At 36.3% G+C, this 14,172-nt stretch overlaps 1 protein-coding gene and 1 pseudogene across 3 annotated transcripts in view; both read right to left on the reverse strand.

The window, feature by feature from the left end:
- Positions 1-882: 882 nt before the first annotated feature.
- Positions 883-14,172, reverse strand: part of NOX4 (NADPH oxidase 4) — a 143,418-nt gene continuing 130,128 nt past the window's right edge. For all 3 annotated transcript variants that reach the window (XM_036427453.2, XM_036427454.2, XM_036427452.2), the window contains exon 18: positions 883-5,524. In XM_036427453.2, the coding sequence (XP_036283346.1) occupies positions 5,404-5,524 (121 nt within the window). In that variant the 3' untranslated portion in view covers positions 883-5,403. The remainder of the gene's footprint in view (positions 5,525-14,172) is intronic.
- Positions 8,680-9,652, reverse strand: LOC118713016 (annotated as a pseudogene).

Below are 14,172 nucleotides of genomic sequence, written 5' to 3' on the forward strand. Positions count from 1 at the left end.
AAAACCTGTAAGATTTAACTGCTGTCTCCCTGGCCAATGTGTTAGCTGCCATATATTTTTTAGCAAGCAAGCCAGACTCTCGTTTGATGCATTGTGGAGATTTCTCACCACTAAAATAAAATATACAGTCATCCTAAATTGATAACGAGGCTCACATGAATGTGCTGATACAGATGAACAGATACCCTGTTATGATGCAAGAGAGAATATCTGTTTCTCAGTGTCTGCATTATTAAGAAGGTTTCATCGCCTGGGTGGACAGAGAAGAGCTGGGAAAATCTGACCTTGCCACGACTGCTCATGGGTGGCGTGTGCAGCGGAATCGATGCGCGGCAGCCTCCGCTCCTTTATTGCCACATATATTAGAGCGGTTATGTAGGTGCTGCTTCTCATCTGAAGGTCGCGCTGCCTCTAGGTCAACCAGCAGCTCATCAAAGCTCAACTTCTCAAAGAAGATTGCAATTCTGATGAAAGCTTCTGCTGCAATTCTAGCGGCGAAGAAAACGTGAGAGGCTCTCTAATAACAAACCGAATGCCACGTTGTTTTACATTTCCCCAAGCCAGAGGAATAGCCAGTCTTGTCACCAATTAAATTACGAAAAGAAAAGCCTTATCATGTTCTGACGTATTAAAATAATTTTTCTGTCTCGGGCTTCCCTTTTTCCCTCCCAGTTTTGCCCCTAGGAGGCATTTCTTATCTTTACCAGTTCTTACGTTGTATTTTCATTCTCTGCATTAAGATTAGGAGTGATTTTGCTATAGTGTGAAATGTATGTAGAAATCTACGTTTAGATTCTATAAACAAAAATTAAAGTTTTGTGTAAGGAACAATAAAAATCTGTATGTTCACATTAAAAAAAATACTTGTCTCTATTATAAAGCAACTCTGCTAATCTCAATTCATTCACATGGCCTTTTTTTAGTTCTCTTAATGGACCCTTTGCTAAGTATCAAAATTCTGCTGCGTCTTTTCTTTGGAAAACTTCATCTAGCTAGCCTTGCAACTCTGTCTTCTGAGAATACTGCAGAATGGGAGAAAGCTGCTGGGGTAATGGAGGGGAGATTGAGACAGAAGGAGTCAATGAATTCTCACTGTCCGGGGGTTGAAGTAAATGCAGAACTCATTATGCTTGGCATCATTTATTTCCTGTCTCACTAGTTTACAAAAAGATGGTTCTTTTCTCCTGAATAAGAAGCATGGTATGGTCATGTGAGTAGAGAACAACAGTCATCTGTTTTAATAACAACAGTTCCCTGGGGGGATTAGAAAGCTGGTGAAGTTATGACTTTTGCCTATGAACGTCAATTTAAAAATGACAATATTAACTTTTCCTAGAAACTATATACTATTACAAATTTCCAAAACAGAGACCCAAAGAACAAAATCTTTTTAGCACAACTGTCATGTTTTAAAACTAATATAGGAAAATAGATTTTATTGGTAGTAGGCAGAATATATGACTAATGAATTTAGAATCAGAAGATACATTGGGAAGAAGAGTGTGATTTTCTGCTATGAATCTGGAATTAACACTCACTACCTTATTTTCCAGCTAGCACTAGAGTTTACAGGGAGATTCAAGCTAACAGAACTACAGGTGTCTAAACAGATGTACATTCCATAGGACAGGAAAAAGAGCCTTTCAGTGGCAGAGACTAGGAAAGCTGAGCTCCAAGTAGCTCGGTGACAAGCTCAGTGGATGGCTTGAAGCAAGTTACCATCTTCCTTTGGGCCTTAGTTTCATCAACTACAAAATAACAGTCCCCCTAATTTCAGCATTTATGTTTCTATAATTTAACTGGATATGCAAGTGTTCCAGACAGCATAAGAAAAGGGAACTTTTGCCAGGTGTAGCCATTGAAAATGTGTCTTACTGGCCTGTTAGAAAAAATCACTGTTTGGCTGAGTTAACCACCCTTAACAAAAATAAAACTTACCTATTATTTGTTTTTCTTTTCAATATAATGAACATACTTTAGCATCAGCATCATCTATTGATGACGATGGTGGCCCAGTTGTGTTAGCCAGCATCTTTAACAATGCCTTATAATTTAAATCAATTACTTGCTTTGAATGCTCCAAGTAAAGACTAGTGTGTTTTTTGTTTTGTTTTGTTTTGCTTTTTTTCTGGGGGTAAAGGGAGAATTATAAATAGCATGGGTATATGGAGTAAATCAATTCAGACTATGCTTTGTCTACACTGCTTTTATTTCTTTGTTTTAAGAGCTTGTATAATCACAGTCACCCAATTAGCATTTAAAGTCATGACATGAAAAAACTATCAATCCTTTATGTTTAACCTGAAATTTAAAAAATTAAAAATTAAAAAACTAAGGTCCACATTAATGTGTGCATATAAATTTATTTTATTTTATTATTATTATTAATATTCATATGTAAAATCAAAGCCTTACCTTGCATAAAGCAAGAGACCCAAGAAGATGAAATAGCAATGGCAGAGCCCAAAAGTGTTGCTCAATGATGGAGCATAGACCCAGGAACCAGGAGTCCCAGTTCAATTCCATGGTCAGGGAGGGCTAGGAGCTCCATCCCCAGTAGGGAAGGAGGGTATGCAGGAGGCAGCCAATCGATGATTCTTTCTCAGTATTGATGTTTCTATCTCTCTCTCTCTCCCTTCTTCTCTGAAATAAATAAAAACATATTTTTAAAAATTCTATTGGATTCTCTGCCCACAGAGTTAATTTCTTAGTATAGTCCATAAAAATCGATAGTTACTTAAAAAAAAAAAATGGAAAGAAAAGAAAAGAAAACAAAGGTAGAGTTTTAAAATACCTATAATGTTACTTTTGTTCAGAGGTTTCTAGACAGGGGTCCTGGCTTTTGGAGACTGTGGGCCCCAAGATTGTATGTATATTTTGTATTGTTTGTCAGAATATTTCTTTTTAATCAGGGCCTCAAAAAGATAATCTAAAAAAAGATTGACTACTGATCTAGTCCAAATGAGAAGTCCTAGAGTGAGAAGTGATTTGCCACAGTCACACCATTAGCCAGTGACATCGCAAGCCCCAGAACACAAATCCCTAAGACTGTTCGTGCTGATTCGCACTCAAATAGATGATGTTTCTGAAACTTGAATTATTTAGTGAGTAAACTTTGCCTCCTTTATTTGTTGGGAAGATAAATTTATAGAGATTTTGTGAATACCATTTCAATTTTAACATTTATTGCCACTAAAATTACTATTTTAAGACCTGTGTGAGAATAATTAGCTAGAGAGAAAAGCTCCCTCAAAACAAAACATAAATAACTCTCTTCTACAGGCATTCCTGTCTACAGAAGCAAAAAATTACCTAAGTTAACACAACATTTGAACATCACCTGGAATTTAAAATAGGCAAAAAGGCTCATCTAGAATAGCAGACCTACTCACTCCAAAAGATTATTTTTTCTTTGAAAAATCTTCCACATGTTTTAGTGAAATTAGGTGTATTAATATAATCACCTAATTAGGTGTATTAATTATATCAATAAATTACGATCAGTAAAGAGTCAGTATTGCACATCAAGCCTGTACTAAATTTATTTTTACTGGTTCTTTCTGTTCTGTGTTTTCATGAAAATAATTTTTAACTTAGAAAGTGTTGCCAAGATCCACTATTTATTAACTGTGTCTTCAGAGCTAAATCTGCAGGAACATTGCACATTTCCCATGTCTTTTTCTGTCTCACCTTCCACAGAAGGGAGAAGAAAGAATTCCAAGGAGAGGAAGAAATATCTGTGAGTAACATGTTTATGGAAATCCAATGCTGAATGATACAACATGCTTGATTGTTATTTAGATCAGAGCAAAAACAAAAAAAAAAATGACAGTAGCATCTATCAACTTACATTACATCATGCAAAAATTTAACAAAGGCAAGAGAAGTTATGCTGCTGATTTCAGCAATGTGCTATATTTGATAGCAACTGATAAAGGTTGACAAAACAAAAATCACTAAACTGTAAAAATGCCTTCATTCTTAAGGTAGTGAAGTGAGTCTTCCTGTGAGGGAATATAATGGCCAGGGAACCTGACTGATAGGATCACACAGAGTAAACCTAACAATGACTTTAAACTCAATAATTCCCTAGGGAGACCAGGAAAGCAGGTGGTGCAGCAATAATATTGTTGGATTTTGAACTTGAATTTGAATAACTAATGAAATATTTCATCTTGTGTAGGAAGTAAAATACAGATTTCCTATTAGGGATTTGACTATACTTTAAATATCTTCAACATAACCAATGTGTGACAAGAGAGAGATCTTGTATCTATCTCAGTGACCACTGACAGACATCATGCCCTTTGGTTTCAAAGTGCAAATAAACAAAGTACCTTAAGAGGCTGAAGCCTGGCGGGTGTGGCTCAGCGGTTGAGCATCAACTCAAGAACCAAAGGGTTGCCAGTTCTATTCCTGGTCATGGCAATATACCCAGGTTGCAGGCTTGGTCCCCAGTAAGGGCCATGCAGGTGGCAGCCAATGGATGATGATGTTCCTCTCTCACCAATGTTTCTATCTTTCTATGCATCTCTCTCTAAAAGTCAATAAAAATGTATTTTTAAAAAGAAATTGGAAACTAAGACAAACTATACTTGGGGAGGAAGTAATGAAAAATAAAAGATCATAATGCTGAAAAGTGAAAAAAAAACTTATTAGATCTATATCCCTTTATAATTTATAGTAATAATATTTCCTCATTACTATGCAGCAGTAATTGATTAAATAAATTGAGGGTAAATATGACTGATTAAATAATTATGCCTAATGCATGCCAAGGGAGGGAAGATTTCCCTAGACAGAAGGGGGGAATATAAAAATAGATACAACATCTGTAAAAGATTCATTCAGCATAAAGTCTAAAGACATCAAGTAGAGGTATTAGCTCAGTAGTGAGGAAAATTAGATATTGACACAAAATACCCGTATCAATAGAGAGTTTATGCTATATCTTTAAACATCTAATATATTTGCCTGGAGGTTTTCTAAATCAAAGCTACTCTGTTATTCTTAGGTGGAAAATGTAATTTGAGTTTGAATGAATTTTTTAATTTTCTTCAATCTTCCATTTGTTCAACCAAAAACAATTTAAAGAGGACCAGGGCTATCAGCCTCACAGTGAGAAAGCGTAGCTCCTCACTAGGGAGTCCTTGAATCTGCCATAAAAATCAACAGTGGGCATCTAATATTAGTTTTAATTCTAGCCTTGAAAAGTGAATCATCGCATCAGATATTCTTCAGGGCCTCTTTGGTGTACTGTGACCTGTCATCTTGCCTCATTTTCTGCATTTCCATGTTAAGTAATCATAAATAAGAAAGCCTTGCTACTCTTTGGCAGAGGATAGCTGTTTGAATTTCAAAGTGTTAGCAATTGCACTCATTCCTTCTTTAAATCCCAGGTTTTCAGCTGAAAGATTCTTTATTGTATTCAAATCTTGTCCCATAAGAGTTGTTTTGGTTACTCAGTTTACGGAGAGTCTTAGAAATTGATCGGGGTCCACAGCAAAACACACCGACTGTTTTCCTGGGAAGGAAGAGGGAGAAAATGGAAAATCAGGTGGAAAATTTGGCAGAACGTAACAAGAAGTATGCTTTATGAGCATGTGTAAGGTATTAACAAAGTTAATTTCCTGCTGCTGGGCTTACTAAAAACAATTTTTTTTAAGTTATTTTCAGATGTAGATGATCACCTGGAAGATATTTTATTTACTACATGCTTTCCATTCTAGAATTCAGGATAATTCAAAGAATGTAAATCTGAGCACATATTTGCTTATTATCAGAGAGTGAGCAGTCTGCCTTAACCTTTTCATTGCATGCCTCTTAAGGACAGAAACTACACCAACAGCAGCAGTTGATAAATGTTTAGCCACACCAGATCATGTCAATGTTCTCTTATAGTTGTTTTATATATATTTTTCCTAAAGGTTCCATAAATTTGCATGGGCAGTGATGAATTTGAGAAGAGAAAGAAAAGGCATTACTGATTTGAAAGGATAATTTTAAGTTACTGATTTATATCCTCATTGAAATAAAAAAAAAACCTCATTAATCTGGATACATTTTCTTTTTCAATTATGCACTGCAATAATTATAACAAATGCCAAGCAGGTTTTATTTGCTAACATAAAATTTTAGTAGATAAATTATACACATCCCTAATAAATAGTCTAAATAAATCCCAGAAAATGACAAACATTTCACAATAATCTTCTTCCATATTTGATGGCTTGCAGGAATTCTTCCTAAGACATGGTTAACAATTCATATAACTAGACAAATACAGTATGTCCTCACTGTCTGAAAATAATTGGTGCTAAAAAAAAAGACAGTGAACTCATTTAAAAGGGTACAAAAACTTTATATCAAATACTGAAAAATGATTTTATTATAACTTTTCATCTTGAAAAAATAAATCAAAGAACTATGAAAATAAAACTTTCCCTGCAGTTATGACTGAGTAATGGGGGCTAGATTTTTCCTCCAGCATTAAAAACCTAGAAAAAAAAGATACATGAAACAAGTATTTGCAGAAACTGGACAATAGGCAGAAGAGAACAGTGAACCCTGAGAAAGAGGAAACTATGGGATCCAGAAACAGTCTCTGCTTATTGCCTGGAGGTAAGCTACTGGCTGCAACACTGGTTAATGGTCTCACTGAGTTCAGGAGACAAACAACATTTGTTCAGGCCAAAGTAGCTAGAATTTAGAGCAGAATATGGAAGGGACGAGATATCTACAGAAAGAAGCTCTGGAGATCTATAGAGGAGTATCTTTAAATGTTGGGTTCAATACTGATTTTCTCTTGTCTGAGGGAAAAAAAAAAAATCACATGAGCCAAAACCGGTTTGGCTCGGTGGATAGAGCGTCGGCCTGTGGACTGAAAGATCCCAGGTTTGATTCTGGTCAAGGGCATGTAACTTGGTTGCAGGCACATCCCCAGTAGGAGGTGTGCAGGACTCTCCCTTCCTCTCCGTCAAAAATCAATAAAATATATATTTTTTAGAAATCACATGAATCTCAGTAAAGAACTATCAGGGAGCAGTATGTCAAGCACAATCCAGAGTTTACATAAGCTGGAGAATAATTCATATTCCCACAGCCAGAATAGAAAGATTTATATATAATACATGGGCAATGGGTAGTGAGTGCTTTAGAAAGGTACCACTTTATTTGTTAAAAAGGTTGAATGGATATTGGTAAAAGCAGCCTTTGATTGCAGGCTGCTCTAGACCTAAACTAACAAAGCTCAAAAGCAATCCTTGAAAAACTTAACCCAAGTAACAAAACATTCTGCCAAACACAAATCCAACAATATATAAAAGAATAACTCAAAATTTGGTATTTGACATCTAAACTTCATAGTGTGCAGCATTCCATCAAAAATTATAAGGAATGTATAAAGCAAGAAATTATCAACTATAACTAGGAGTGTTAGGGGCTGAATTGTGTCCCACTCCAATTCATATGTTGAATCTCTAACTTATAGTACCTCAGAATGTAGCTATATTTGGAGATAGGACTTTTATACATGTGATTAAGTTAAAACGAGGCTATTAGAATAGACCCTACCCAACTTGACTAGTGTCTTTATAAGAAGAGAAAATATGGATATACAAAGAGACATGCATAGGAAAAAAGTCTATGTAAAGAGGCAATAAGAGGATGGTCATCTGTAAGCCAAGGAGGGAGGAAGAAAGAGGGAGGTCTCATAGGAAATCAACCCTGCTGGCATTTTGATCTGAGACTCCCAGCCCCCAGAACTGTGAGAAGATAAATTTCTACTATTTAATCCATTTAGTCATCAGGATATTGCTATGGAAACCCTAGCAAACTAATACAAGGAGAAAGGTAGGTCAATAGAAAAAGGCCCAGAATGATAGAAATGATGGAGTTATCAGACATGGCCATTGAAACAATGATGGGAATCATGCTTCATATGTTTAAAGACAAAAAATCAACATAATGAGAAGAGAAATAAAAGGTTTTTAAAGGCCTACATGGAAATTGCAATGATTAAAGGCAGTATTTAAAATGATACATATACCATGGGTTAACAGAAGACTAGACACTGAAGAAAAAAACATATGTAAGCATGCAGAGGGCACTAGAAACTATCAACATGGAAACATACAGAGAAAGAAATATTTAAAAAATGACGACAACAGACAAATAAATAAATAAATCCACAAAGCTTCAGTGACCTATGGAACAATATCTACTAGTCTAAACTATATGTAACTATAGTTCCAACAATGACAGATGACAGAAGGGAAAAAGGAAAAAAACCAAAACATTTAAGGAGTAACTGATAAAAATGTTTCCAAATTGAATTAAAACAAATACACTGACTCAAGAATAAGAATTTAATGAACCCCCAAGGAGAATACACAAATAGAAAACCACATAAGGCAACTTATAGTAAAACTATGAAAGCCAATGACAAAGAGAAAATTATAAAAGCAGCTGGAGGGGGAAAAAGACACATTATAAATAATTAGCAAAAGATGAAAGATGAACAACTTTTCACAAACTATGCAAGTCAGAAGGCAATGAAGTGCTATCAAATGCTGAAAGACAAAATAAAATGTCACCTATAGGATACCAAGTGAATTCTTTTTTTTTTTTAAATTGAATTTGAAGATGTTTAATACATTCTATTTTTGGTGGAACAAAACATAGCATACAATTATTTAGCACAACCTTTGGGGTACACAGAGCCAGTCTGGGGAAGAAGGCTTTTCTCCTCCTCATCCATGTCTGAGGATTGACTCATATGCTATTCCACTGTAACTATTCCCTGCACTAGTTGGGTACCACATTTTACATTTATTTTGTTCTTTCAATGGCAGCATCAATTCACCATTTCCTTTCAGGTCTTTAACCATGTTCAGCCCTCCAAGCTCCCCTTTCACATACAGCTGAGGGTAGGTTAGGCAATTAGAGTATGTTTTCAATCCTTGGGAACTTCTTCATCCTCCAGTATATCAAATGACATGTTTTCAACACCAGTTCTATTGAATTTGTTTGCTGAATACACATTTAGCTTCCCGTATGTTTCCTTGCATGGAGCAGCACAGAAGCTTTATTTGTCAGGACTGTGAGCTTTGCCTCTACTTTGGGAGCTTTGGGGCAAATTGTATCTAGTTCTTCAGATGCTTCCGGCTTCTTAACTATGTTAAGTCCTCCTATGAGCTCGCCAAAACATAGAGCTGCATAGAGGGGGGTCAATTGAAATAGGTGTGGAGGCCCTAATGAACAACTTCATCTGAGAAGATACCAAAACTCCTAAACTGAATATTGTGTTTGTTGACAATTTCCACCATCGTCTTGCTGAAACCACAGTGAGGTTCCTGCAGAGTCCCTTTCATAACATAATGCAGGTAGCAGCATGAGTTCATTTCTTTAGGTGAAGGTTGAGGTCTTCTTTGGATGCTCATGATGGGTGGGAAGGTGCCCACGGATGTATGTCTCTGAACATTTTTGCTCAATTCTGGTGCATGTGCACCATCTAATCAGTAATTTTTTTTTTTCAGGATTCTTGAAAAACAGAAATAATTTCATACTTTTTTAGATACTTCAGGTAGAGCTTCCAACCTCACAAATGAAATTTGGAGGTATTCTTTGGCTAAGCCTTGCCATCACACTATTCATCTGATCACACATGAGCCACAGGGAGTCGTCTGAGGTACAGCAGTGATGACCACTGTGGCATCAGCCACCCAGCACCACACTACTACTGCCAGACAGCTCTATACCAAGCAAATTCGATACCAAACAAAAATTACTTTCAAAAGTGAAGATGGAATACAAATTTTCAAACAAGAGGTGAGATAATTTATTGCCAGCCAAACAGCACTATAAAATATATTGAAGGGAATTATTCAGAATGGAGAATATAATCAAAAGGAAATTTGTATCTACTGCATCCAACCCCCAAATTAAGAGGACCAAAATGGTGAGTGGTGAATCAGTGAATAAATAGAATGTATATTTTGTCTAATTTTTATCTCTTTAAAGTACGATTGCTGTTTAAAACAAAAGCATTAGCAATACATTTTGAAGTTTAAAGCTAATTTGGAAGTAACATGAATAAGAACAAAAGCCAAAAAGATGCAGGGATACTGGAAGTACATGCAGTGGTGTAACATTATATGAAATATACTGTGATGAGATGATGCATACTGTAAACCTAAAACAATGTTTCTCAAATTTCAGCTTTATCAAAATCATCTGAGCAACTTTATAGAACACTGATAGCTGAGCCCCATCCTTAGAGCTTTAGATTCAGCAGATCTTGAATAGGGCTCAAGAATTTTCTTTTCTAACAATTCCCAGGTGATATGGATGCAAGGAATGCAGTTTGGAAAACAATGCCTTAGAGAAATAACTCAAAGCAAACAGACAGGTATGATTAATATTCAACTAGAGGAGAAAAAAAAAAACAGAATCATAAAAAATACTCAGTCCAAAAGAAAGTACACAATGGAAAGAAAAAAAATAGAAAAGAAAGAACAAATCTAATAGAAGGAAGCAATAGTAAATTGTTAGATTTAAACCCAATCAATGAAAGTCAAAATACTCAAAGAGGAAAAGATGGTCTCTTCAATAAATGGTGCTGGGATAACTAAATATTTACATGCAAAATAATTAAACTAAACTCCTCTCTTACACACTCACAAAGTTAACTCAAAAATATTTTAAGACTTAAATGTAAGACATTAAACCATCAAAATCACAGAAACCTATAAAAATAACTCCTTGAAATTGGTCTAATAAATGATTTCATGGATGTGACACCAAAAATACAAACAACAGAAGCAAAAATAAACAAGTAGGACTACATCAAATTAAAACTACTACACAACAGAAGAAATTATCAGCACAATGAAAATGTGACCTGTGAGATGGGTTCATGTCTGAATTCTGACTCATTAACAATAGCTTTAAACTAATCATTATCTTTTAGGATCCTAGTTTTATTTGTAAAATAATAATGAAAAGTTCCTTCACCTTCCTTAATCATATAATACTGTCATATTCATTTTCTAAATTTAAAAAGTCATGCAAGGAACAAACCACTCTCATGCTCAAGTGCAAAGTAAATTAAGTATAAATTGATTTGGCTTTTGCGTTTTGGTAGGACAGTATTGAAATGTGCACACCCTTTGATCCAGCAATTCCATTTTAAGGATCCTATCCTATTGCAATACTCTCACATGGGCACAAGAATGTATGTACAAAGATAATTACTGTCACATTAAAAGATAGGAAGCAACCTAAATATCCATACAGGATAGTAATGCTCATATCATCCATATTCTAGAATTCTGTTGAGGTGTAATGCCATGAAAATTTCATGAACAATATATGGTGTATCTGAAAAAGACTAAGTTGAAGATATATATATTACTAGAGGCCCAGTGCATGAAATTCATGCACCTTTGGGAGGGTCCCTCAGCCCAGCCTGCACCTTCTCCAATCTGGAACATCCTTCTCATAATCTGGGACCACTGGCTCCTAACCACTTGCCTGCCTGCCTGATCACCCCCAACCATTCTACCTGCCTGCCTGATTGTCCCTAACTGCCTCTGCTTGCTGGCCTCGTAGCTCCCTAACTGCCCCTGCCAGCCTGGTTGCCCCCTAACTGCCTTGCTGGCCTGGCTGCACCTTAACTGCTCCCCTGCCGACCTGGCTGCCTCCTAACTGGCCCCTGCCAGCCTGGTTGCCCCCTAACTTCTCCCCTCCTGGCCTGCTTGATTACTCCTAACTGTCTCTGCTTGCTGGCTTTATCATCCCCTAACTGGTCCCCTGCTGGTTAACCACCTCTGCTTGCTGGTCTGGTCACCCCCTAACTGCTCTCCTCCAGGCCTGGTCCCATTCTAACTGCTTCCTGTCAGCCTGATTACCTCTAACTGCCTCTGCCTTGGTCCCCACCACCGTGGCTTTGTCCAGAAGGAAGCTGGACATCTGGAAGATGTCTGGTCTCCCCAGTCTAATTAGCATATTACACTTTTATTAGTATAGGCAGATTAATCCAATTTTCATTCAAATTAAAGTTTATATTTTAAATATATTTTAATGTATATGCATCCATATATATATATACATACACACACATATATACTCATGTACTTATATATTATATATGTATATATATGCATTTATATGTAAATACATACTTTTAAAAATTTCTTTCTTGATTAAGGTACTACAGATGTGTTCTTATTCCCTGATTACCCCCCCACTCATGCCCTCACCCTCCTGTTTTTGTCTGTGTCCATTGGTTAGGCTTATATGGATATATACAAGTCCTTTGGTTGATTTCTCCTCCTAACCCCCAGATACTTTTTAAAAATATGTTTTTATTGATTTCAGAGAGGAAGAGAGAGGAAAAAAGAGATAGAAGAATCAATGATGGCAGGGAACCATTGGTTGGCTGCCTCCTGTATGCCATCTACAAGGGACCAAGCCCTCAACCCAGGCATGTGCCCTTGACTGGAATCAAACCTGGGACCCTTCAGTCCATAGGCCGACACTATGCACTAAGCCAAACCGACTAGGGCATAAATACATACTTTTATAAGTGTGTATATATCTAAGTGTATGTGGTGCGTGCGTGTGTGTGTGTGTGTGTGTGTGTGTGTATGCCAAGAACTGCTTAATCAATTTAAATTTGTATTCTATAGAGTTTATTACATTAATACCTACTGGTTTAATATTCTGAAAATTAAATTGTAGCCCAGCATACAGTATTAAACTTATTTAATTTATGTCTTTCTTCTTTATTCCTATCTCTATATATTCTTTATGCAATTTATGTACACAAGGTTAATCAAAATTACATTACTAAAATGAACCCTTCTATTTAAATAGTACATTTTCTAGTTAATGAACCCTTAAGATACTGATTCATTCTTTTCCAAGCTATGCTACATAAAAATCCCTTACAAATATAATGTGTTGTCCTGGCCGGTTAGTGGTTTAGTTAGTGTCATCCTGTGCACTAAAAGGTTGCTGGTTCAATTCCAGTCAGCGCACATGCCTAGGCTTGATCCCCTGTGGGGGGCATGCTAAAGGCAGCTGATAGATGCTATTCTCTTGCATTCTCTCCCTTCCTCTCCCCTTCTTTCTCTCTATAAAAATTAATAAAAATATTTTTAAAAAATTAATGCATTTCAATTGCTTGCCCAGAGCAAATACAGAAAGTGAAAGTTGTACAGAATGTGAGCAGTAGGTGGTGCACATTTGCTCATCTTAAACCAACTTGAACCAGCTTGCTGTTTAAAGAAAATGAAGAAAAAAAAAAAAAAACACACAAAATTTCTCTAAATCATGAACAGCATAACAAATACAAATTCTTAAGAAATAACTAAAGAAACCAATAATCCAAGACTAATTCTCTGTAAATGATCCTCTGTTCTTTTGGGGTTTGGTTTCAGAGTGAAGTAAAAACAAACAACAACAAAATCAACGTTTTCAACAATATACTATGAAAACTAATAAAAGAATGCTTCTCAGAGTCCAGTTAAATGTCACCAAAGAGGAATAAGTCCTCTATGGTGCATAGCAAGACCCAGGTCAGTCTGACAAGATGATCACACATAGGTGGATGATACTGGGGAAAGATGAAAAGGAATATAACCAAAACAGGGTTGACTTTTATTTTATTCCATAGGTCACCTTTAACTGGGGCCTTCCGTATTACAAAGGATCTATGCTTTCTACATAATATTCCCTCTTCAACCCCAAACTAGTTCTTCAAGGGGAGGGACTACAGAAGTGGTTTCAAACATGGATAAAATCTGAGGTAAATGAGTATACACTGAGTGGTCAGATTATTATGATCTCTGAATGCATAATAATCTGACTAGTCAGTATATATACCGGCCTGGGCCACTCCTTAACTTCTCCCCTGCTGACATGGCTGCCCCCTAACTGCCAGTAGTCAGACATCCCTCTAATACACATATTAGAGGCCCAATGCATGAATTTGTGCATGGGTGGGGTCCGGTCAGCCTGGCCAGGGAGAAGGGACATAGATGGTTGGCCGGCCTGCCTGCTGGTCAAACTGCTGGTTGAAAGGACAATATGTATATTAGCCTTTTATTATATAGGCTAATATATAATAAATTAGTGTTCAGAGATCATAATAATCTGGCCACTCAGTGT

This window comes from Pipistrellus kuhlii, unplaced genomic scaffold (genome assembly GCF_014108245.1).
Source record: "Pipistrellus kuhlii isolate mPipKuh1 unplaced genomic scaffold, mPipKuh1.p scaffold_m20_p_9, whole genome shotgun sequence".
Classification (NCBI taxonomy): domain Eukaryota; kingdom Metazoa; phylum Chordata; class Mammalia; order Chiroptera; family Vespertilionidae; genus Pipistrellus; species Pipistrellus kuhlii.